Source organism: Aptenodytes patagonicus, chromosome 3 (genome assembly GCF_965638725.1).
Source record: "Aptenodytes patagonicus chromosome 3, bAptPat1.pri.cur, whole genome shotgun sequence".
NCBI lineage: Eukaryota > Metazoa > Chordata > Aves > Sphenisciformes > Spheniscidae > Aptenodytes > Aptenodytes patagonicus.
In genome coordinates this window covers 11,629,540-11,657,017 of record NC_134951.1, presented here as the reverse complement: position 1 = coordinate 11,657,017, position 27,478 = coordinate 11,629,540, and the positions used below count along the sequence as shown (strand labels likewise).

General features: G+C 36.2%; 1 protein-coding gene across 8 annotated transcripts in view; it reads right to left on the bottom strand.

Annotated features, from left to right (window-relative positions):
- Positions 1-27,478, bottom strand: part of PUM2 (pumilio RNA binding family member 2) — a 75,256-nt gene that overhangs the window by 41,459 nt on the left and 6,319 nt on the right. For all 8 annotated transcript variants that reach the window (XM_076332711.1, XM_076332710.1, XM_076332713.1 and 5 more), the window contains exons 2-3: positions 6,225-6,293; positions 236-341 (exon numbers count right to left, since the gene is read on the bottom strand). In XM_076332711.1, coding sequence (XP_076188826.1) covers positions 236-341; positions 6,225-6,275 — 157 coding nt within the window. In that variant the 5' untranslated portion in view covers positions 6,276-6,293. The remainder of the gene's footprint in view (positions 1-235; positions 342-6,224; positions 6,294-27,478) is intronic.

The window sequence follows — 27,478 nt, the reverse complement described above, 5'->3', positions numbered from 1 at the left end:
TTCATTACAGAGGCAATATTAAACAAGACCAAAATTAAATTAAATAAAAAATTCCAAATCCCAGTTTCAAAAAGTGTTATTGGCACACAACCACCAGTGCAGTATACATTTTCACAATTAAAATTAAAGAAAAATCAAATTTAATACACAGTAAAAATTTATAATATTAATTTACTTTGAAATAACATTTAGTAACCATGACTGATTTTTCAATCCATATACATCAATCACTTACGAGGAGTTCCCCATGCAGTCTCTCTCCACTCATCACCAAGGAATATCCCTTTTTGTCCATCTTTTGCTGAATCATCAGGTTCCCAAAACTTTTTGGCAGGTAAAAGCTGTTCCAAAAGAGAAAACGGTTTTAATTTAAACTATGCTTATAAATGGGCAAAAAATAGCAATACTATTAAGAGGATATGCAAGTAATTAATTTTAGATACCAAAGTCAGCTTTACATAAGGAAGCATGCATTGCCAAAGAATAATTATAAACACTTTAAAGTTATGTTCTGTTACTGAAGCTGATGTATAAATAAATTGCTCAAATGACCCCAACAAGACTGAGATTCTGAAGTTATGAGGGAGAGATACAGAATATAGAAGCAGCTGTGAAAAAAGCTAATCAAATTAATCCCTGTGTTAAACCAAGTCAATCCTCTCAGAAACTTTAACTAACACTGCCTTCTTTCTATGTTGGCTCAAAAGCTTGGCCTTGAACTAATACTATCATGATAACCAGAAACAGCAGCAGTTCATTGTAAAGTTCTGTTCACTTAGAAATGCATCATGTTCCAAATTTTAGAAAGCGACTAACACACATGGTGGCAAGTGAGCTCCTTTAGACCATAGGGATCTGCTGGTTACAAATCTGTGACATTCAAATTTGTTCAAGTTCCACATGCCAACGATTTCATTTAGCTGTATGATTTTTTTTTTTTCATTACTACTTCTAAAGCAGAAAGTTTCAAGTTAGATCAGTATCACTTCTTGTACTGTCTTCAAGGACAGAAGACTTAGTGTGGCATGACAGAAGCACCGCACAAAAATACCTCAAATGTCAGCATTCTTTTCACTTTTATTTTACTACTTTTACTTTATTCCTGTAACTTTTCCCATCAGTAGCAGTACAACTGCCAAACTCCGCATATCGCGTTTTCTCTTGAATATGTAATTAAAAAACTGTATTCTCAGACAATATATTACGTACTTTATAAGGTCCATCAACTGAAACTACAACGAAGACAACTTGCAAAAAAATAGGGAAGAGCTCTGAAGACAGCATCGTAATCCATCAAATTTTGCAAAATGCAATGTTCAATTTAAAATTTTAAATTTTGTGAATTCAGAAAAAAAAATGTAATCTGATAAAACTTTGTTTGCAATAAACAAATACATTCTGAAGCTTTGATTCTTCTGCTACTTAAGTGACTAGAAAACCCTTCTGAACTTCACAGCTGTTTAGTATGAGCCTTGATGAAACTACTAACAAGAGAATTTTTTTTAGGTATTTCTTAATGTAGCATTGAAAGAGCTTGTGAAAACAGCTTAAAGAAGACATTAAGATTGCCATTAACAGGCCACAATATTAACACTGAAACAGAGGTGACAAGAGCTCCTCTAGAGTACCTTAAGGATTGCCGATCGCTGTTTTTCTGTGCTGCCCAGAGCTCTTGCCAGAAACAAAGTCTTTTGACTAGCTAACCTACTGAAATCCCCGGGTTCCTTACCTAAATGCATTAACACAGAAGGACTCACAGAGTGGAGGATGATAAACAGCTGAAGCTCAACAAAACTACAGGGGAGTATTATGCTTGCAAGAGTGTTATACTGTTATGACCTGCCCTGACAGAGATGCCCACTTTCTCAATGCATGGCAGAATCATCACCAGGTATCAACCAAACATACTTTGGGAGCACCAGGATATTAAGTTTACTCCTAATTTAAGGGATGAAGTTAGCCATCAGGGGACAGAGAAATAGATTAATAGAATTTTACAACTGTGGTTCAACTAAAAGCAAAAGATTATAAATTTCAGATCAGCCTATGCTGATCTACTCGTCCTTTTTAGCTTTATATTGTAACAAGTTTGCAATACTACTTATTTTTCATTTTGTAGGATAGTGGTAGAACAGAAAACAAGCATTTCATGTATCTATGAAACCTTGGCTTTGAGAAAGAGAATCACGCTTTATTTTAAATGCAGTCTAAGACAAGTTCAAATATGTGTCCAGCTGAGATGAGAGCTATGAGAAATACGAAAGTGAAGATGTCAACCTAACACAACCTTATCAGAATAAAACAGATTGAGTAATATCTTGGGTGTCATAAAATGAGCATCACATTAAAGAATGCTTACCCTGAAATTAGTAAATTCCACTATCAGACAGGTGTTCAGAGAACAGAGTGTAAGAACAATATGCAAATTTAGAGCAGAACACACTGCAATAACTGGTTTTGATTTCAAAACTCATTCGCAACTCATTTCCTCATTTCTACCAGAGGAAAAAAAACGCGTCCATTGGTAGAAAGCAGCAATAATTCCTCACTGCAAAAGTACAGGTTGTTTGGGGGGATTTTGTTGTTGTTGTTTAGGGGGTTTTTTTAGGTCTGCTTTGGTTTGATTTTTTTTTTTTGGTGGCTTTTTTAACTACATACTCTGAAATTCCAAACAGATATAAAACTGCTTGTGGTCTTCATGTACTCTGGTGTACACAAACAATATAGAATATCTTTAACACAAAACATAATGCATCATCTATACTTCAAGAGGCTAAATTTAAATTGTATTTTACTGAAGATCAAACAGATTTAGAGAAAAAGTTTTTGTTAAGATTTCTACACAAAGAAGTCCCTCAAATATTTAAATAAATGAGATTTTTAAAAGTTTACAATTTTGCACCTCCCTGAGGGCCACTAATTTAGATTTATTATTTACTTATTTTTGACAGATGATGGATATGACATACACTATGCTTTTTTAAAGGGATGTTTTAGCTATTGGATTGCCATATAAATGAGCAGCCCTAGCAGCTGTCAACTATTTCACTGTGGAACTCAAAAAAAAAGAGTACTTTTCAGAAAAACAAAACAAGTATGTTCCTCTTTAACAGACAAGAAAAAACCCCACTTGATTAGTTCTACTGAAAAAGACTTAATCAAGAAGTCATCACAAATTAATACAAGTAGCTAAAATCATGTTTTACCTTTTGATAACGTGTTTTGCTCAGTATTTCCTGCATTTAATCCAATAAAAAAGAAACTTTACAAAAGATACATCCAATCCTAATTCAAAATAATGGAAAAGATTGCCATATTTCTTACTAAGCTCTTACAACAGTATGCTAAAAAGTGTCTTTTTCAGCATCAGCACTGATCCCCGTTATGTCTCTGCCAGATGAACAAAGCCCTTTTCTACGCACAGATAATAACCAATTATGCTAAAGCTGCCTCTTAACCAGCTCTCTGGTAAGTAACTGCACAGTCTCAATTACCAGCTCTTGAATTAAGGATTTTTTTTTTTTTTTTTTTTAATTTATTTTTAAGATCAGAAGTTATTCCTACAGAGCCTTCTACAATTTCTCTGAATGAAGTTTTGACACCAGAAATGGATACATTATCCCTAACATGAAATATGTCTGTGCTTTGGCCCTGTAAGTTTCTACAAGAACAGACTTTATAAAAAAAAGATTTAGTTTTATAGTCTGTTTGGCAATTAATTTTATGTATGCCTGTATTAGGTCACACTAAAGGTCTTGAAGCCTGCTCTGCTGGCCCTGAAATGGCAAACAACAGATGCCTAGAGAAGAGAAATAGCACCACGTGTCAGTATTTCTTCAGAATATTATCATGACCTTAAGGGTCATGACCTTAAGGGTCATGATAGCTTTTGGGAGCTGGAGCCAGAAGCATCATCTGTGTTCAACCAATCTAAGAGCTAAAATTTTAGAAGACATTTAGAGAAAGACACTTGCAGTACAGCAGATCTCTTGCTAATAAAACTTTAGTCTGTTTCTTTACAGAATAAATTAACAAAGAATTGCAAGACAGAAACAGATCAAGGAAACCGTACATCTGGCTCATGTTATGCTGTCCTATTCCCAATACTGATTGATACCAGGCTCCATCTGAAGGCAGCTCAGATGGATAACTTAACAGAAGGATTTCCAGTACGTATTATTTCCAAAATGTGTTATGGTACAATGAAAACAGATTTCATACTATATTCCTTTACATCAGCACATGGAAGAGATACTTGCTTGAGGATTCACAGACAGTCTTGATTTTAGTAATGATGTGAAAAGTAAGACTTAACAGCCTCCTAACGTCAAGTATTGATTCCCAGTCGGGGGAGGGGGGGGGAACCAAGAAGGAACAGAATTATGAACAAAAAATTAATTTCAGTTCAGAGAAAAATCTATCCAGACAGAGAAAATGAGGGAGAGAACAACTTCCCAATAGCTAGAAGCAGATCACTTAACATGACCTCCCTTTCACACCTTTCAAAGTAGTCAGAGGGCAGCACGTAAGAACATACAACTACCAATTCTAGCTTACAAGGCTATTTATGAGGACATTTCCTTTAATATTTTGGAAGGTTATAATCAAAAGTTAAAACAGCCATGGAATCTGTTCCAGAACTACTTTATTGTTGCGCAATATGTTAAGAAAATTACTGAGTAAGTCAGCCTAGCTATGTGAACCTGTATTACCTCAAGATACTTGGAAGATGCCATTGAAATGAAAGACATAATAACTGCAGGGTCACAATATAGTATCGATTTCTGATGCTATATTACTGTACCAGAACTCTGGCTCTTCATGTACGTGCTTTTTTGTTGTACCTTTTTTTTTTTAAACATCTTCACAGATCCACAGAATACCATGAAAACAAACAAAATCATGCAGAAATATCTCCCCCAATCTGAGATAACCTAAAACAAAGATCGTATAAGCAGTCATATATACCTCAATTTAATTCCCAGGCATTTGTGCCATCCTTCACTTTCACTGCTTTCAATCTTTCAGAGTACTTTGTGGGCAGCAAAAGAACAAACACCAATATGAATTTTACCCATCCACTCTATCACACTGTTGGTACTACCACAGATACCGTACTAACACCTTTATCTTTCAAAAGGAGTTTTAAGAGCTGGGGGGGCAGGGGGAAGCAAGCATATCCAATGTGGCTACTCAGCTTTCTAAAGAACAGGGCTTCATCCGTTACTGCTTTTTCAAATGGGAGAGGGTTCAAGAAAGTCAACATGGAACCCTGGATGAAGCAAAAATTGCTGAAGAGCCAACTGATTGGTTAAATGTTTCATTAAAGTAAAAAAAAAATCAAATAAGAATAGCCATGTGTCAGCCCAGAAATGTTCATGGCATTTGTTTTTCATCAATAAGTTATGATTTCCATAGACATCACAGTCCTACAATCATTTTAAGAAAGTTAAGCTGAAATATTGACACTGGTTCAATATCAACTGAATTAGGTAAATATCCAGCAAGACAAAATGATCAGTATTTGAAATCTTAGTTCAACGTGAATTTATTTCATTACCACGTCCTGTCAGGGCAAGTAACTCTAATGCCTGTTGATTACTTTCTAAGGAGTTCAGGGAACTGCTTTTGAAGGAGCTAAGTCATCCTCCATGATCTTAACACTCCCCCCTCCCCCCCCCAAAGTACACTGACTTAAAAATCCTTCTTCCCTCTAGCTAAATTATACAATAGCACTCTTCAACCTGGTTAAAATCTTCTTTTAAGGAGTAATTACCAGTAAAAAAATAGTAAATTACCCCACAGTTCTGCTAGGGTATGTCAGTTTCACTTTTTCTGGAGCCAAACCTTTTTTAGATCCCAGTCTCCTTGGCTTCTCAGAGGTAGTGAGCAATTGTTTCACTAGCTTAGATACACTGACACTGGAAACATGCCTCATTTCATAGAATTGCCCAAACTTTCAAACAAATTACCCTGTCAGTTCCCTAAGAGTATCAGTCATCTAAGACGACTGACGCATTAACACAGTAGATCCAGTCAAGAACCATCCCAGTGCTCTTGCAAAGTACTTAGTTTATCTTCACCTTAGAACAGAAATCTTCAGTTGCCTGAAAAATTAATTTGGTCTTGAGAAGCTCTTTGCTTCATATCGTATTATTTAAGACTTCTTAGATTGTATCAACATTTCCAAACCACCCACTGGATTTTCAGCCCTCAATAATTACCTCTCCCATTCCCCGAGATTCTAGGGCAAGAGCTTGAAACTCATGATTCATCTCATCCACAGATCGAACCTGTAGGGGAAAAAAACCAAAAAAGCGAATCATTAGTCAAATAGATTTTCAAAAGTTGAGTTTGTAGTACTCCACAAGACTTCTGACAACTGAAAGCACACACAAAATTTGCTACTCAGTCTAGGCTGAACATGAGTTTAGATTTCATGAACAGATAGATTTAGTGACCAATTTAATGAACCATGCTAAATATAAACATGCAAGAAATTCCAAGAGACTTTAAAATTTTAATCTTCATATATCTGGATGGATACCACTCACCAGGGAAACAATGACCAATATTACATTTGCAACAAGTGCAAAAAAAAGTGAAATTTAAGATTTGGACATACAATATCTTTTGGAAAGGAGATGAGCTGTTGCACACAATGTTACTGAGTACGCTTAGCAGCGAACAAAGAAAAGCTCACAAGAGAGGTCACAAAAGCTACTAGCAAAGTGTTGCTTTTAAAATCTAGTAACTGATTGCATTATCACAATTTCTTGTGCTTTCTTCCAAGAAATAGCAGTCTTCCTTCTCTGTGGGTTGTCTTTTTGTTTGTTGTAAATATGAAAGGTATATTACTAAAGCAAGAGTTGCTGCTGCAATAAAGCACCTCCTCTTCCATGGCACGCAGACATAATGCACTGGGTGCATTCTTTCCTGAGAAAATAGTTTCCACAAGGAATTTTCAAAGCCATGACAAGCTTAGAAAAACAAATAAAAAAGGGAAATTCAGAGCTGTTTCTCCCCTTCCTTCTTTCTCAACAGTGAGATGCAGCAGAGTAAAATGGTAAAGTTATTCAAGTTCAAAGTAAAATTAAAGTTTCCTTCCCAATACCAGTCTCTCCTGAAGAGTTAATGTCACCTAGTAAACCCATCTGTTTACATTAACAAATAAAATGAAATTAAGTTACTCCATACAGCTGATAACACATTAAAATCACTTTTCAAAAAATACTCAAATACTAGGCAAAGAAACAATCTTGTGCTTTTAATATTCTGGCGCAAACAACTTTTCCAATTCTTTCTTAGCACTGGAAAAGTGTTAATTACCTGTCAATAGATGCTCTATTCTCAACATTCTACTCTCAAAATATTGTGATTGCCCCATAATCATTATAAGCCATTAACTTCTGAAGTTGAGTGTCTTTGTACTTTTGAGGAAGAAATTTCACAGCTCACAGGAATATTCCCTCAGAAAGAACAATATTTTAGTTAAGATGGATTCTGAAACCAATTCCCAACAATTTCAGTGAGCTACTGAAGAACAAATTTAGTTTCACAGTGAATTATGGCGGGGGCGGGAATCAGCACCTTGACCTTTTTTCCAGTGATGCTGACATTTAAGTCAATTAGGTTAATTTTATTCTTTTAAAAACTGAAAGCAGATTTTCATGTATCCCTATAAAAGCTAAAGACCTTTTTTCAAATGAACTAAAAACCAGATTATTTAAAAAAAGAGCTTCTTTCACATAAATTTTATTAGCTCCGAGGGATAATCAAATCTGTGTGCATGCACATAGAAAAATTAACTGTAGAAGAGGAATTATTTAGAAAGAAAAATCAGAAATTCAAATTTTGAAGACTTCTGAATTTGGATATTACAGTTTCTGAAACCAGAATTTCTTCTATAGATGGTTGAGAGAGTTGATTATCTTACCATAAGCCACTCCCCATGCTGAAGTCACACACTTTGGTTTCAATTACAATCAAATAGTAAATTAGATACTTCTGGTTCGAAAGGTGATTTTGGTCTAACAGTACTTCTTAACAAAATTTGTAGCTAATGCTTGCCAAACTATATTTACCATAAACACTACCCAAATCACTCTTAGATAAAAAACAACCAAGCTTGAAAGATGTTTAAGATTGTTGGTTATAGGGGGTTTTTTTGGTTTTGTTTTTTTGTTTGTTTTAATTTTTGGTGGTGTTAGTTTTGTTTGTTTGTTTGTTTTTTCTGCAAGACCTAATATCAAATGCTTATTTTTCACAATTCAGCAAAGATCAAAAACATGGCCACACACACTTCCAAGCCTTTAAGAAAGAACAATCCAAGACTCAGAGTAATAGCACAGCTAACTCTTTTCCTGAGCAGTTCAGAGTCAACTGTAAGAAACTGAAGTTTTCTGAAACCATAAATAAAATTTAGTACACTGAACACTGATTTTGCTCACTGCCCCCCCTTCTTACACACGTGAAATTTCAGTTAGTGTTACCTATTGCTATCAGCAGCAAGATAAATTATACAGTCCTTTCACTGTAGTGAAGAGGGTCTCCACTTCTGTTTCCATCAAAAAGAGCAGTCCACAAAATCCTGTCCCATATCATCAATACGTGTTTCACGTATCAGTTTAGAGACTGGAGAAAATACAGGCAGTGCTATTATCATCCAAAGACCTGCTTTCTTCAACACTACCCCTATCACTACAAAAACATCCAGAACAAGGGCAACAAAGCTAGATCTACTACACATAAAGACATGCCCTCTCCCTGAAGGAGGAACTTTGGTTAGGATCATCTGTATTACCAGGAAGTTTTATTTTCTCTAATTCAATGCCAACATTCATCTAATTCATATGCTCCAGAAATAAACATTTTCAATATATACTTTTTAACCTCAAATTCAGAACATTCAAAAAAATTTTCTCTATTTTTATTCATCCCCTGTCATCTGGAATAATTCATAAATCAAAGAAGAGGCCTATGAAACATACTGCTCAACATCTACAATTTTTTCCTGGTTTTGGCTGATTACATCTTTTTTCTTGTTTTTTTTTTCTCCCCCACAATCACTCTGAAGACTCCATCTTTCTCCATTTACCACCTACCTGCTTTTGGGATTAGTTGCTAGATCTAATCTTAGTTTTCAGGAGTTGAATGCTAATAAGCCTTTCCAACTAAGAGAAGCTGGCAACCGTTCCACACTTCTGATACACATCAGATCATTCCACAGGGCCCCCGAATTATGCACAAATGGATACTACACACCAAAGAAGTCTTTGGGTAGAACAATTCCTCACACACTGCTGCTAGATAGAATGGTTTAAGTGTATCCATGAACTTTTCCCCTTTGACATACTGATAGAAAATTCTGATCTTTTTCCCCTTCCACAGAAGCTGGATACAACATACCTGCATGTATTAGTCCATTTTTCACCACAGCATTAGGAATGAGATTTTAACAGAGTAAAAATGAAATTACATCTATTTTTAGTAGACTCTCTCTTCCTAAAATTTACACTCTCTCTCTCTCCCCCTGAAATTCACAAAATAAATTATTTTAAATCTAGAGTCCTACGCAAAAACTTTCCTTTACTCTCTCAAAACTCCTAGTAAGATTAGTTATCTCATTTCTCTGTATTTCACTACTACCTCACACTATACCCACAAGACAATCCTCAACACTGAATGCTGCAACGTTCAACCAATAAATTGAATTCATGACAGAGCTGAGCACATCTAGCCAGCTACCGATGAACAGGACAGTCCTTCCATCCTTCCCCCCAACAGCTTTCACCACTCTCCTTGCAATAAACTTGGTAATCATCAAGTAAAAGATTTGATTCAGAAGTTTTTTTTCCCTTCTTTTTCCATGCATGAGAACTTCACCAGATCAGCCAGCTGAACTGGCTAAAACACCACAGCAGCAAGACCACTAGATTTGACACGGGGAAAGCAACAAGGAGAAGCTGATCTGGAGCAAGGTGGAGCAGGAGTACCTGCTTAGTGGCAGCTAGATGATAAACCAGTAACATGAAACCGTGTCCTGACATAACTCAGGACAAAATTCAGGAAGCAGACTGTTGACTGGATAGTCATCTAGGATTACCACAAGAAACACTGCTTAAAATAATATCCATTTCTGGAATCCAGGCACCCAGACCCAGGTCTAGGGACAAGTACTCTCTCCAATAACCTTGAATCCTGCCAGAAATAAGCTTCTAACATTTTCTTGCAGAAGGAAAGATCAGCCCCTTTGTTGAAAAAAGAGTTGGGAGAAAAATAATAACAAAAAATGTAATATAAAAAAGAAAGACATGATGACTTCATTTTATACATCAAAAGTGGTTAAAGCAGCTGACCAGAAAGTAGGAAAAACACTTTTCCTGCATTAAGAAATTCCAAATCTCATCCCTCCCCTCCTAGGTGAATACCCTAACCACCATGAAAAAGAAAAGAAGGACACATTTTGCAGTTGAAGGTGTGGTACTAGGCCAGAAATTCAACACAAGCCACCCGGTAATTACAGTACCGTGATTGGAAAGGAAGGGAAAGCTGTTGTTCACATTGCAAATGCTTAAGCCTTTTTCTTTATTTTGCTGAATTACTTTAATGCAAAATACCTTCCTAGTAGTTTTCTACAGGGAAGTAGAAAACTGTAGTTTTCTACAGTTTTCTTCTGCAGCATTTATCTTATGTATGATATATGCTTATGGCAGAGACTTAGCATTATCAGCAAGTTAAACTAATTTAAGAACACAAAAATGGCTATATTTTAAAACACAATACATAGCAATTCTGCCAGACCTCCATTAAGTTAAACAGTCTTGTAAAGCCATGTCAGACACTTATGACAGACTAGATATTAAAAAGATGTCCAACCAAAAACATTTCACTTATGTCACAAAAACTTATGTCAGACTAGATATTAAAAAAAAACCAACCAAAAACATTTCAGGGGGTAGCCAGCTTGAAACTACTAAATAAAAACTATGTTTTAATACAAATTAAAACATTAGACACAAATCTAGTAGAGATTTATAACAAAGGACAACAAGGGAAAACTATACAACAAGCCTAAACTGCAAATCCCCAAACCTCTATTATGAAATACTACAGTTCAGGGCTGTATATAGAAATTTCTCTTCTAGAATATTTTGCCAAATTACCTAACATTTCCTTATTTTGGTTTAGAAGATAATGCATCCAGATAAAAAAAGCTGCTCAGCAGCTGAACAACTGAACTATGTTTTGTACACTAGTTACAAAATACTAAATATTTTGTGTAACATTTGAAGAAAACATGGCATTTGTTTGATTAAAGCTGCCTTTGGCTAGATGCATCTTCCCATACCTCTTTGAGGCATCAAGGAACCAAAGGCTCGCTTACTACCAAACTGGTTAATAAAAGTTGCTGCTCCTGAGTAATTCAAAGTCTACAGGTATGTTGTGTTTTAAAGAGTTAACATTTTTTGAGCACTGTATGTAACAGTAATGCAACTGCAGACTTAACTAAATACTCCAAAATGGAGCAGTCCAAGCTCCTTAAGCAGTCCGAATAAACAAGATGTTAGGCATTTCTGACAAAACACTTAAGCATGGAAATGTGTGTTAGGACTTAAAATTGGTTGCTTATAACCTCAAAAGCATAACACCTTCCCCCAGTAAGTATTTAACAATTTTCATTGCCTTAAAATATAGTGTTCTAAAACCAACTCAAACTTTTTGCAGGCAAGTGAATAATTCTTCATCCCTATATTTTAGGCTTCTTAACTCATATTCTGAGATTGAGCTATACTTCTGCACTATATTACCCTTAATACATTCAAATGCTCTAACAAAAACAAATTTAGTTTGTCAATTTAGTTGGCCTGGCTCAGCAATCACTCTGGATCTTAATGTTGTTGTGTTTTATTTCCTTGTGAACTTTGTATTGTAAGTTTGAGAAGCAATCCTACCAGTGCTGAGGACACTAGCAATGAAAAAAAAAAATTAAACTAGGAGATTTCTGCAGCATGTAGCAAAGCAAAAAAAACCAACCAAAAACAAAACAAAAAAACCACCCACAAAAAAAAAAAAAAAACAAAACAAAACACTTAGCAAAAGCACTGTCCAGTCTGCTGAAAAAGCTAAGTCACAAAGGGGCAAGGTGATCATAAGAGCTGAGACTTGTATACACAACACTGACCAAATGTTTTGCTTGCTTTCTTTTCAATAGGAATATCGGTTATCTGGAAGCATGCACACAGGAGAAAGGAATTTCCCAGGTTTTTATCAGCAGTACATATATAAAAATATATATAAAATTATGCTGGATAGCATCTCACAAGCCACTGCCAAGTTTGGAAATTACATATCTACTTGCACAGTCCTCTGCCAACAGACCATACGGAGCAAGCATAACAGGACACCACCTCCCATGAAGAAAAGCAGAGGAAAATGAAGCACATCTTGCCACCTGTTTCAGAGCTACGCGATGGTTCATTGGCCTAACAAGACTCAGGAACCTGGGTTCTGTTCCCAACTATGGAATGAAACGTGCTCTAAGAAACAGGTAACTGCACTCATTCCCCCCGAAAATGAACTCTTCCATCACATAAGAAACTTGCCTCTTCCTTGCACAGGCTTTCATGCCTGCCTTCTCACCCAGCAAGTTCAAGCTTTGCTCTAAGAGTGGCAGAACTGTTTAGCACAAGTTTTTCTAAACTACTGTCAGGTGTCCTCAATCTCAGGATTTTAATCCCTACAGTCAAATACTGGTAGAAATACCAGCCTCACACAAATTAATAATAACATGTCTGTACTGAAACCAGATTTTATAACTACTTATAACACTTACACTGTTTGCTCCATTTGAAGAGCTAAAGTGATATATTCCAACATAAGTAGGGCATATAGTTTATACTAAATAACTTAGCAGGTTTCTCAAAGTCTTTTAATCATGCAAGAAATTATCCACTCAGAAGAGTTTCTAAGAAATGTACAGAACAGGAAGTCAGGGTGACAGATGTTGCAGAAGTTTGTAAAATAAAAGTCTAGAGAAGAGACAGTAGGTAAGTTTATATATAATTTTACAAAATTTCATTTTCTTTACTCCTGAATATGGCAGATGCATTTACAATAACATTCATTTTTCAAGCATACAGTTTTCAAGAACACTAGAGGCAAAACATGAAGTTCCGCCAATAATTCTACTGCCCAGAAGTTTCTAGCATCATGACTTCTCCCTCACAGTCCAGTACCCTTTGAACAAGCTCTGTTTGTTTTTTTTTTTTCCTCCTCCAGCAGGCAAGAGGAAACCAGGGAATACCTACACAGTCTGATCTTCTCAAAGTGGGTGCTAAAACCAGAGATGAAGAAATGGAACTACCTAGTCTTTAGGCAATGAATTGAGTCACGGATAGTGTAAAGAAGAAATTCAGAATTTTTAGACTTCTCACTCCACTATGAATACCTAGTTGTTTGAAAGAAAGCTGCTGATAAAGCACACAACTTCTCTATATCACCAGCATAAAATGGCAGTGAAAAACCCCAAAGTTTCAAATATATGCCAGTCTGCTTCAAAATCTACCTTGATTCTTCAAGCCTTTAAACTCTGCATAACCTCAAGGACAGCCAGAGAACACTAGAGCATGTTTCTTTTAACGTATTTTACAAGAATTACTATAGGGAAGCATATGTGTTTTCTACTTATCTGTCTATAGCAGGGGAATGGACACTTAAAGGATCTGCTGTTATCAATTCTTTCAGCTGTTTTCTAAGAATGTTCTCTTTGGACAATATGTGTATTTAAACTAACCAGATTGCCTAAAACCTGAAAAAAACAGCCAACTGTAAAAAACCTTCAAAGAGAGTACTTCTAATTCAATAAGCCTCATTTTTAATTCAGTAAGAGCAGCAGCTTAGCCTTAGACATTAATATCTCATTAAATGTTGGCCAGCATAGTCCTTCAAAGGAAGTAAAAAAAAAGTCTAAAATAACACAGAAGACTTTATACTGATGACAATTAAGCTACTGGAAATAAAGTAGGCTATTTACAATTAAAATTAAAGTAATAGAAGCTTTGTAACAAAAATTAGTTCAAAGACTGGCATTAGTACATCTGTGTTACGATGGATTTAAAGCCAGATTCTTCAACCTTTTCACTTAAGAAGCCAAAAATTTAAGAGCACTTATATGTAAAGGCAGCTATCAGCACATCAACAGCAGAACTTAGGGTAGGCAGAAGCAGTAACTGTGGACACACACACAAGAGAATTTTTTTACTTATCAAACAAAATAAAGGAAGCAATCTTACAAGCAAAACTTCCGATTAGATGTCTAAAGTCCAGGTTATTCATTCTCATCCAAACTAAAATATTCCCTCAAACCATTTACCTGATTACGTGCTGCCCCCCTGCTTCCCTTCACATACTTACCCACCACTTTGCTTTGCTCCCTGTGAATTCCAACCTCCATTGTCTTCACTAAAGAGAAAAAGCTTTCACATAGCTCTTTCTTTACCTTCACAAAGATACCCAAGGGCCCTCATCACCCTGACTTTAATGTAAACTGTAGCAAACCAAGGTAGTTCAGAAAACTAAATGTAGCTCCTCCGTGCAATAAAGCAGCGTCACACATTTTCATAAGCCCCAATTTCAATCACATGAAAAAAAGAAAGAAAACTACATTCTAAACCTGCTGATAAGAACTTAGATTAAGCAAAATAAATAACACTGCCCCAAATTTAAAATATTTTTGTTTACTTGACACCTTGAATAATAGAAGAAAGTGAGTAAGAAAATATGAAGAAACATACTGCAAATGCAAAATGCCTGAATGACTACATGCAGCCTTTTTTTCCTGAGCTTACTGGCTCCCACCACCTTACCCTGGATGTCTACGCAAAACTCTCCTAGAATGCCTAAAACAAGTTTTAGCTTTGGGACAAAACTCCACAACCACATAATAATCATGTTTGGAATGAGGCCTCACTTGTAATCCCACCTAGAACCTGGAGCACACGGGAATAAAATGCAAAGAAACTTCAACTGTCTCCATAAGCAGCCAGCTCTGGTCTCTGGTTCCCCTTATGTCAGGCTCCAAGGTGCACGAATACGCGTTGACTGCTTTCCAGCCCATGTTACCTCCAGAAGCAGTGCTACCATTCAGATTTATGCTACTGTCAATAATTCCTCGCAGACCTGAACTGATTCTGCACAGAGCTATTGCTGTACAAGTACACAGAATAATTTATCTATATGTAAATCAAAGATAACGCACAGTTGACCACATGCTATTTGTTTTGCTGTCTCCCTATGCTAATTACTGAATAAGCACTAAAGTACGAAGGGCTCAGCTTCAAAGAGCTCTCAGTCTAAGCATAAGACAAATTACAAAGATTGATACAATGACAAACTGAATTGGTAAAGAAAGAATAAAGTAGTCATTCACATTAAGACACTCAATAATGCATGAGTGCCAGGTATTTGGAGACATCAAGGCAGGTGAAAAAGTAAAGGCTAAGTCAAGGAGTATGTCAGGGCAAAAATTTAAAGACTAACTCAAGAAGTATGTCAGAAAGCACAAAAAAGCTGAAGAAAGCACAAGCACGCTTGTGAATATACTTAATAAAGATGCAAATACTACCACAATCCACAAAAAGAGGGTAGCAGTTCACAGCTTGGTAACATATGAGACAATATGCAGTGGGTGGGAATTGGTCAAGTATCTCATGAGCTGAAACTATCAGCTGCAGTTTGAAATGTTGCTGAAAAGGTCAGAAACTATGCAGATGCGTCAAAATGGAAATGTGATTGGAAGGGGTGATTGATTAAGGAAGAGAGTCTCTGAAGAACAGAAGTTACATGGAGTAAACTTGTTTGCACAAGTCAGGTGACTGCAATTACTCTCCTTGTCCTGACAGTTAACATTAAGATGTCTATTCCATGCACTACATGCTTGAAAATACTAAAAATACAAATCAGGTATCTGCAAAACTCAACGCTGTAATTTTCTTCTCTCTAGCTAGGGAAGTGATTTAAAGTATATCACAGAAAAGTTCTCAATGCTTTTCTCTCAGTTGAATTACATGAAAACATCTTGCAGTATGTCACAAAATACTCTTTTTTAGCTATTTCAAATCAAAGAGAGGGGAAAGACAGACAAGTTACCTCTTTCCAGCTATGTCTGCTGCCAGAACTGTGAGAGTCACAAGTAGGTAAAAAGGTGATGTCTCAAGTACGCAGGTTGCAAGACATTTAGATTTTTTTTAAACACACAAAAAGCCACAGCCTTAAAATTCACCTGAAAAACTTATGATACTTGCTCCAAATTATACAGCACTAGCATGACGGAAAACTCTCACCAAGAACTTATTAAACAAGGTTGTTTTAACAGCGCATACAATGTTTTCCAAAACAGGAATCGAGTGCCATCCCCCCAGCTCTCCCCTAACCACAATGGAAAATCCTTCTAGTCTAAGATTTCTTTTCCTAGTTTGTGAAGCTTGAAACGTTTTACTAATTTGCAAGTTTGAGAAGCTGCTTAAATCATACATTTGACATTCATAATCTGGGTTTCTAGTTAAGTGGAGCTAAATGCTACTGTAATTAACTGAAGAAAATAGCAAAAGAAAAAAATTAAAACCACTGCAAACTTAACACAGAAAGACAACGCTTATAACAAAGTTGTTATAGAACCTGTTGATTGCAGAAACAGAAATAAATTATCTTCAGAACAGCTTCAGGTGGACATTAACTTTACAGGGAGAGGGAGCCATCAATCAGCTAAGATAAAACTTGAGCTTTTACTATGATAGACTAGCAATTAAAGGAAAGTATTTATGTGCTGCATAGTTGCTTAGCACTTGAAAAAGTCTTAAAGTATCTGTTTATGAAAGTTATTTTGAAAGCACTTTAAAATAGTTACGTTTTACAATTATACTTTATTTTTAAACTTAAGTAAAAGTTGCAAACAAAGTTAGGAAATCAAGAAGTATGGACTGCAAGTTCACTTAGATTTCTAGGGACAGTTTTAAGTAGAATCTATAAAAGGAAGAACTAATGATTCAGGAAACGCGACTCCCACTGTAAGGTCAGGAAACAGATTATGTTGTTCCCAATTTGAATGATGAGATTATGTTCATTGTTCCAAGGGATGGCTACATGACTGTGAGGTCTCATATGGGAAAATTATTTCCCAATTTCCATTGCACAAACATATTAGCATATCTTACTTGATCAACCAAAACAATCTTATTGTTTAAAATCAAGGCAAAATTTTCGCTAGAAATCGTCCAATTTATCCTGGAGGCAATGTTAAACACTTGCACATTTTATTAGTTTAATAACATCCACGCATTTTCTCATGGCTATATTAATTCTAATAGATCCCCATGGAAGTCATGCTGAATACTTGCAAAACCTGATATATAGAGCTTCTCCTCCATACCACAGAAGTGCTAAAAAGCTCTTGAACTCAGTAAGACTCTTTCCTTTGTTCTCTCCATCCCCCCCAAAAAAGATTTTTCTTTGTTTTGGCAGCTATTCACAAAACTTCTCCAGAAGTTTGTAAATTCTAACACAAATGAGTTACAGCAACTGCAGCTCATCTGAACCTTTGTACAAAGACACAATTTATATTCTTTTGTTTATAGCACCACTATCCTTTGGATGCTTTGAAAAGGCTGCTACAATCAGAGCATTTCTCTGGCATTCTTTTGCTTATCAACTCTTCCTTCTTCAGGATCTGACAAAGGCTCTGGTACACCTAGCTGCAGGACTCTAAAGTTTTCACCATCAGTTCCTACCCTTTTCCCTCTACTGAAGGCAGAGAGCAGGAGCAGCAAACATTAAAATTCATGACCCGATGTATTTAGCTTAAACCGCTGAAGTGCTTAAGTACCTTTGCCATGAGGGAGGGAAGGAAATAGGGCAGATAGGGGAAAAGACAGGAAAAATAGCTTGGGCAATATCACACTGCTGTAGCTCTTTGCTTCAGCACGTGGGAAGAACATTTGGAAGTATTCTGACATCCAAGAAAATATATTCTGAGCTTCCTAAAAACCTCATCTCCGCAACTCCAAATATTACGGACTGCCTGCTGATCACTAAGCCTTTGTATCCTAGGCAGTTCTTCATTACAGAAGTGATGTGAATTAAAGACAAACAGATCACTAACCTATCTGCAGCCCCATGAGGATGTTAACAAAAGGATGATGCCAAAGTGGATAGTGGTCTTCCTCAGATGCTGTGCTACCAAAGAGCCTGAAGTGCTTTTTTGGTCTTGAGGGAAAGGAAAAAATACCAAAACCCCAAGTGAGATAGTTTTTATACTTAGTTCATTATCCTTTAAAACTCTTTCCAATATTAAGTATTTTAAACAAAGATGAATGAGACCCAGGGATGGTTATTTCTAGATTAAGAAGTTTATACTTAATCCTGCCAGTCAGTGACTAGATGCTTACTGCTGTTTTAATATGAAGGTGACAATGGAGGTCTCCTGACTCAGATCGCACTTTTGGCTTTGACATCTCGTATTGAAGAACTGCACATGCATTACCTTTCAGCCGAGTGTCCAAAGATTTTTGGTTACCATCTCTCATGCAAACGAGTGCTCCTCTAGCCTCTGCCCTCCCTTATGCTGCCAATTATTCTGTATAGCCTCCCTCTCTGCCAGCAAAGCAGTTCAACTTTCCAAAGTTTTTGCCATATGAGTAACTGCTGTCCATCACTGTAATTTTCTGTTGCTACAGCTGAAGTAACCTTAGAAGAACACAGACAGAATGTGAATGTTAACAATATCACACATTTCTGTGCCTCTTGTTCTGAAATGTTCTATGAGCCAATGATATTAGTTTTGAGTCAGAGTGGCTAGTTAATTTAGGCACCATCATGTCAAGCATACACTCATCAAAAAGATTTTTCCACCTCAACTACGTGTCGAATTCCATTCAACTGTGGTGTGTTTGAACTTCCTGCTCTTCTCTTAAATGTGTGTGGCACCTGAAATTTTTCCATCGCAGTCTTGATAATTTCCAAATCAGCATACATTAAGCCTCAGTTCTACCACAGAACTCCAGGATAACCCACTTGATCTTTCCCTGTGCTATCAATGGCCTCTAATACTACTGTGTATTAACTTAGAATAGAATATTTCAGTTGGAAGGGACCTTCTAGTCCAACTGCCTGACCAATTCAGGACTGACCAAAAGTTAAAGCATGTTATTAACGGCACGAACTGCCTTCCAACTATTGACATGTCACTGATAATTCCCATAGTTCATTTCTCAATAATCCCTTATGAGGGACACTACAAGCAATTCTTCAGTCTTTTAACCAGAGTAAATTAAATATCCTACTAGACAAATAATTATCTTTACTAAAGACGTTGTTTTGCCTTATGCTTAATAAGATGTTCAGTTCTTTTGGAGACATTTCAGATTGCTTTCAGAAGACCAAAATAATGTTTCCCTAGTCCTCCTAGGAATTAGTTTCTTGGAATTAATCACGTAAATTTATTAACTTGTTATTCTGACTTAGAATGGGCTACCCGACTTCTTTAGCACTTCAACCAATTTGAAGATTCTTCAAAATCCACCAGCGATTCCAGCCAAGTTGATCTGTTCCTCTTAAAAACAAATTGCTCACAACAACTCCTCTTTCAACTCACTGCTATGTATCACTCTAAGAGTCAGTCAAAAGTATCAGGCACCTTCTGGTACAGAAGAAAATACATTCTGTATTTACTTGAATCCACCTGTTAAGGCCTCAGGCTTATGCCAGTTTCTTGCCAGAAGACTAGTAGGGTTTCAAAAGATAATTTAAGCTATCCCTATTTTCAGTATATGAAGATTTCTTGCTTTTTATTATATTTTTGCTTGCAAAATCCCTGCTGAATTTACAATCTTCCATTTTTGTATTTCAATTTCTATACATTTTAAGTTCCTACTGAATCAGTGAGGCTAGAGCTCCATTGTCTTCATGAAAAAATGGTTCAGTCTTGCTATATTTATCTAAAATGCTTTTTTATTACTTTGGCATTGTCTTACATTCTTTGACTGCATTATGACATGCTAAAATTTATGTCAAATCCACAATTTTAAGATATGCTTAGTTGAATCAAAGATTTCAGTATCTTCATTTCGACTTCTTACCTATATAATAATCTGGGCAACTGGCTCTAGGTGGTCCTGCTTGAGCAGGGAGGTTGGACCAGATGACCTCCAGAGGACTCTTCCAACCTCAACCATTCTGTGATATTTATCTACTATTTCTATTAATTTTCTTTCCAGTTTTTCTCTAAATGCATCAAAATATTCTATCTTTCATGTATTCATCTACACAGAGATTCTGTCTACTCAATACTCACAGAACACAATTGCAACTAAACTCCTTCCACAGTTTGCATAAATTTAGATTTTAGAAAACCCGTTTCTTCAGTACTTCTAACTCAAGAGTTGTCTCTTCTTCCCCCAAAACACTGGTACACAGAACACTCAAATCAAAGAGCTGAAATGGAGAAGTCACCTGATCTGTTCTTGATTTCTGTTAGTTCATATTGCTAAGGAAGAATGGGAGCAGTGAAAAATGGCAGAACATAAAGGCAGTACTGATTACAGTAAGTTGGAAAACACTGTTTTCACATGGGTAACAATGCACAGCAAAGTAAGAGTAGTTTCCCCTTCACTAAATCTTCATAATGCGTAAAACCAATGAAGCACTTTAAAAAATGAGAGTACTTGCCCTGCATCCCCCATTCAGGTTACAGAAAACACACGAGGTTCACGACACTTACCTGCTGGAGGAATGCAGAAATATTTTGATGGACCTAACTGATTATTCAACAAAGCTGCTGATTAAGACATGGCTCTGATTCCCACTGGGGATGGAAAGCAGGTGGCAGAAGACAGATGCAACTGTTACTCAGCATTTACTTAATTGGTGAATAACGTTATCTGCACAACGTATCAGCCTTGGGAAATGCTAGTGAAAGTCAGCACCGTTGCCTTTATAACAGGCTGAACGCTGGCAAGGAAAAACCCAACATTTACATACTCAGGAAGTGTGTCCAAGTGGACAAGTCGAATATTGCAGAATTTTTTATTTACAGAATTGCTTTACAGTTTCTGTATAATACAGAATGTGATACAGTATGAAGCAGGATGTCAGGGGAAAAGATTTTTTATTTTGCTATATAGATCAGTGTAAGAGGAAGAAAAACAAAGTAAAAGAGTAAAACCAGAAAAAAATGCCAAAAGAAATTAAAGAATGAGAAAAGACAGATGAAGAAAAAAAGACAACAGGTATTCCTGCTTTCAAGGTCAGCAAATTTCATTTATTCACATTTGCTCCTTTATTTACTACATTTTTTGAATACATTCCGTAAGTCCTTGGGCTTGGGAAGGTGCAAAAAAAGTTCCTCACAGACTTAAGTGTGGCACATTTAAAAGAGTCCTGGGGAAAAAAGCCATTCCTATCTGAAATTCAGAATGAAGTGTTTAAAGAAAAATTAGGAAGCTGTATCAATTAAACATTTAGGGGTAAAAGCTTAAAACTGGATTTTTTTTCTTCTAGGTTACTATCCGCAAAAAGAGAAAGTTAAGTTTTGATCTACACTTAATTCTACTACTTCTATATTACCTGAACAATTTTTTTTTTTACCTGCAATTGTAACAAGTAAGATTGTGTGCTAAATCCGTATTACTTCTCATAAAGCCTACCAGAAGCTAGTCCCTTTTCAAACTAAACCAATTGTTTTGCATAAATTCAAACCTAATGATTTGATGGTATTCTAATAAAAAAGGGGTACTCACAGAAATATGAAATGCTTATGTAAGTTAAATGAATGGTTCAAACTGAACATTTCAAAATTATTTTATGTAGTTTTATTTATAACTGCTTTAACAAAATTAACTGGAAATTTTAGAGTTTGGGTTACTACAGGCTTCGAAAAACTAGCTTAACTCACACATAACTTTCTTAAAGATGTGGATTCAACACAAAACACAGGAATTGTTTCAATGAAAAACAAATAAACTACCTTCCGAACGATCTATATGAACGCTATCTCCTGGGGGCCAGCGGTGTTTGCTGGAGTAGCCACTCAGCTGCTCACCAGCCCACCTCTGGAAGAAATACCCAACTGTGGCATCATCCTGAGAACATCCACTGAGGGGTACCTGGACATTGGAAGCACCTGACACTACAGCTGCAGGGATGCTGTGCGGAGTGTTTCCACCTGAATTGAGCCCTGATGTTGCTTCAACTACTGTTCCAGCTGGGACAACCCCTACTCCAACCCCACTGGCTTCCTGACCAATGTTCGCATGCATCATTTCTCTGGTCTCCTGCCAGGCCACTTCATTCATGCCTAGGAGAACACATGGAATGCTCATTCCATGTAGAAACCTAAAGAGAATAAGTCTTGATAACATAAAAGGCTTTCCCACATATCTTTAAATATGCAGTTGTTATAATTAGGATTAAACAAAAAAATCCAAGCTATATAAGAACAATATTCATTGTCAAAATGTTTATTGATTTAAACTTCAAACTTTAAATACCATTACAAAACTAGGCCTCTAAGATAAACAAATAAAGTACCACAGTTTTTACAAGACAATATATTAATATGGTAGAGTTCCACATATTATAAATGCTTGCCCACATATTTCCCTCCTAAAACCAATCAAAATACGATTTTTCAATCATAATGGCAGCAGTTTCTTTTACATTATTACTCAGCACTGATGTGTAAAACCACTAATTCTGTCATACTGCTATGTCTGATTTTATAAATTTGTAGACTATGTCATGAAGTAGCACAGAAAACTAACTTCTTGATCTGAACTATATCTCATTCTTACACACCAGCCTCAGTTTTTCTTTCAAATTTGTTAAGCTATGTAAGGCTCTAACACAGTAATTGACATTAAACATCTCTAACCCACATTATAGTACATTTTGGGGTTTTCACAAAATGAAGATTTCAGGCTCAGACTAAAATGAAGTTTGCCAACTCATTTTTGAAGCATTTAAGTCTTGGCTTGAAACAAGTATAAATGACAACAGCAAAAATCTCTCTCTGATACTGACAAAATCCTCTTCAGGAAAAAATACCTGCCCCTGAACACATACACTTAATGATCTCCACACATATTCTTAATCTACCATAACTGAAGTATTATCAATCTTTTAGTATGTAAATGGACTTTTTAAGGCAAGAGGACTTATATGTATATAAAACCCCAAATATCTCCTACAATCTTAACTAAGTACTTTTTTTGGGGGGGTGAGGTGGGGATTTAGTTTTCGAGTCCAAATGTCTCACTTTTCATGCTAAACAAGTGTTAAGTCCAAACAATAAAACCTGACATATATGGAAAGATATTCAATCAGAATAGAACACTTAGGTCTGAAAATGTAGACAAAAGAAACCACAGTCCTCTAATCCCTCTACACAATCCTACATTTTTAATCTAGCCTTATCAACTACTGAATGTCCAATCTCAGGGAGATATATAATATATAGATATATGGTAGGAGGATTTTTTTTATAATCTTGAACAATCTTGGTTTTGTGAGTAACACATAAGAGCTAAAGCTACTTTGTCTTACTATTACTCTTACAGTAGAAATGTGCTTATTGTCAAAATACCCTAACATCAGTTCTGCAACTTCTTCAGACTACATGACTGACTCATCATTGTAGTATGCCCAGAACTAAAGTTTAAGCAATATATATCGTAATGGAGATAAACAGCCAGGTACTCGAAAAAATATGAGTCAAAACAGACAGACTCGTTATTTTTAGCTCAACTACACAAAGTCATGTCCAGCATGTCTAGCTTTGTATTTAATCAATATGCACATGTAAAGACTTACAGAACTAAACACAACCACCCAGATTTTAAAAATTCACTTCCCCTTTGAAGAGATTTGTGAACAAATTCTACACGAAACTTCAGCCAGCCACACAAAGAAAAAAATGTATACAACTAGTTCAATACATCACTCAAAATTCTTCCTCAAAATAACATGGATGAAATCTAAGCACAAAATTATGAACATAGGTCTGACAAAACCCTTATTTCTATTACGATTTACATGCCAAGAGCTTTATAATGGAAAGAAAGACAACCAGACCTATTACCTATAACTGCAAGTTTTGCCAATTTCTCAACAGCACTGATGAAGCAAGAGGTAACGTATCTTAGAATTGTATGAAAAATTAAAATTGAAAATAATCAAAATTACAAAATGTACACCAGATTACTTAGTCCAATGTACACGAACATATGTTGTAAAAATCTGCCTGTTAGAAAGGCTGCAGATGTGATATTTAGCACAGTCAGTAGAGGACAGGATCATATCACCGCTCTAAAGTTTAGTGGAAATAGATACATATAAAGCTAGTAAAAGTCAAATGTGGATTATTACAGAGATACTTCTGCTACATTTCAGAGTTTTACATTTCTTTCTTTCTCAACTCCTAAGATGGTCGTCATAACCTCTTCAGACATATTTCTTCTACATGTCTACAACTGTTCTTAAATAGCCATGTTTAGAAAAAAAATAAATCTGTTAACCAATAATGAAACATAATCTTTAAAGATATTGCTAGAGATGACATCTGGTCTTTATTTGTAAGCTAAACATTTCACATACCAGCTTGAAAAGCTCTTGCCTACTATTCTAAAAGCCACAGCAGGTATTCTGAGTGGGATTCAAACTAAACCTTGCTATAAAGTTTCAGTATGCAAGCCGTTACTATAAAATAAATTTTATATAACTTGTTTGAAATTACACCCAAGCAGCTAGAACTGAATACGTTTACATGTTCCGATGTCATTTAAAGCTCTCTTCCACTATATGACTTTGAAGTGCCTCCAACTTCATTATTAGAAGCACTACACAACTGGTATTTGTTGCTATAGGAGGAGAAAACGAGCTTTTAAACGAAAGACTTCTTGTCCCATTTCTGAGACAAGAGCCTGGGCACTGGCTTTGCGACAACACTGGAACGGTTGCATTGTGTGGAATAATCAAGACAACAGCTATGTTATGGGTGGGGAAAATTCAACTTAAATGAGGTAAGCATTTTCAACTAAATTTATTGACAAGAATAAGAAGATTGGTAACTCTCTCACATACCTATACATATAATACACACAATGAGAATTATTTATAAAGTATGTCTACTCTACAGTTTTATGTCATTTCCTTTGTAGAGTTTCTATTAGAAACTTTTTAAAAGAAAATACAATGTATTAATGCTTGTTTCACAGGAGATTCCCAACACAGAAAGAATTTAACATTCAAGAGAATTTAGCTTTTTACTGCAATGGACAGTGAATTTTTATATAATTCCACATTCAGAAAGAACCATGAAGACACACAAGCAGGAATTCAAACTGTCTACTGGATTACTTGCCTCTGTGTGTGTAAAAACTTGGTCTAATCATTTTGGGGTTTTAGAAACCACTGTACAAAGAAAAAAAAGATGACGTTATCAAGGAGAATGCTTTCAGCAAATTCTACATATGCTGATTATTCAACGCACACTCACATATCATTAAATCAAGGGGGGAAAAATATCTAAAAGTGAACTAGAAAGTGCTGTTGAAAATCAGATCTAGTTCATAGTATTCAACAAGCTGATATCCTGTTAACGTACTTGCCCCAAACATCTGCAATATCTGGCTCAATGAGAACGCTGCAAAGAAACACTTGAGAGTGCAAATCTTGAGGAAAACATGTACATAAAGCTTTCAACGTGCACCACAATCCTACATGAGATGTAATATATACTGTCACAATAAGAGGTATCTTCTCATCAAGACAGGCAAATCCAACTTTTCCAGCCAACTGCTGCTTGCACTATTAGCTCAATCATGATACCAGATACAATAACTGCCTCAGCACTGTGCCAATATCCCTAACATAGAAGACAAATATTAAGTATTATAGAGTGAGACTATAGAAAAAAGTACCATTCCCTATTAACGCAGAAAAAATACTCTTCAAACAACATGGACTTTCCTACGTGCAATATCCACATAATAAACTGCAGAATCTGCATTATCAAGCAGTTTCTCACATGCATTTGCCTACTAACCATTCTGCTGGGACAAATTCCAAATTTTCAACTCTCTGAACACTTCAGAAAACTGTCAGGTGATTTAGTGTCATTTCTACACATAAAACACAAACTACACCACCACTAAATTATCATCTCCCTTTTTATTCGAGCTTCCTTCTCCCACCTACCTAACATATTTATATTCGCATTGACACAAATTGAGTTGTAGACTAGAGAAAGGTAGACTAATTCTCTCAGCTTCTCAACAAAACTAGGTCTGTTGTTAACATTCGGTTTTAAACCTAGACGTGACTAAATATAACAAAATACTATGTTTTATATGTAAAAATGGTAACATGGGGTAGTAATTATATTTCAGATGCATTCATATCCCACATACCATGACTTGATGGTATAGCTCTTCAGGTAACTAAAAAGGCCTAATTGCTCAGTTGAGACGCAACAAAGACTTCAGTAAAAGAGAAAGTAAAATAAACCTGAAAGTATTTTGTTAACATGTAGCATATAAGTGACAAACAATTAGGCACTATAAGAAGTTTTACCGATTCTCATTTGCAATGACCTATATAGCTCATACACAGCTACATTACTCAGAAAAAAGCATCCCAAAATCAGCTGATATAACCTCTTTATCGCATCACATATAAAACATGCTACATATTTTGGTGTTAAGCCATCTTGCTTCAAACAGTAAGCCAGAAGAATATAAAGCGTCCCGAGTATATCAATTTTCTCTCAAGGAATTAGAGTCTGAGGTTATGAAATACACGAAAGAGAACAATGCCAAAAAAAAAATTCTTTGCACAATGACTGCCAGGGAGATTAAAACCCAAACTGTTAGTTGTAAGCACGATCCACTCAGGGCAGCTGGCATTTTTCTTAACTTTTTGTTATCGTTGTCTGCGCAGACACGTTTGAAGAAAAATTAAAACCTAACACTTCATTGTGTGGTATCAACTACCAAAAGCATTTGGCCTTCTCGCTCCACCCTCAGAAAGCAGTCACTATTCTTAATAGCACTAAAAAAGAATAATACAAGTTTTCACGCTTTCGGTACATTTAAACAAAGCCCATTTTATCCAAATTCCACACGCACGCAAGTGCCCATGGGGTTGCCGAAACGACGCCCCCATCTCCCACGGCTCCCTCAGCGGCTCACAGCACTTCGTACCGAAGGCTATTGTAACACCCGGCGCCGTGTGTCCGCCCCCCCCGGGCCTGCCCCAAACTCCAGTCACCCTCACGCGTGTATGCGCCCCAGTACCTCTCCCCACCTGAACCCCCAACCGCCCCCGAGGGCCCTGCCCCCGGACTTCTCTCAGGCAACAGCTTCGCCCTCCAAACCCCGCTGGGATGGAAACTGCTCCCCAAGTCCCCGTTCCCCTCGGCTCGCCGAGA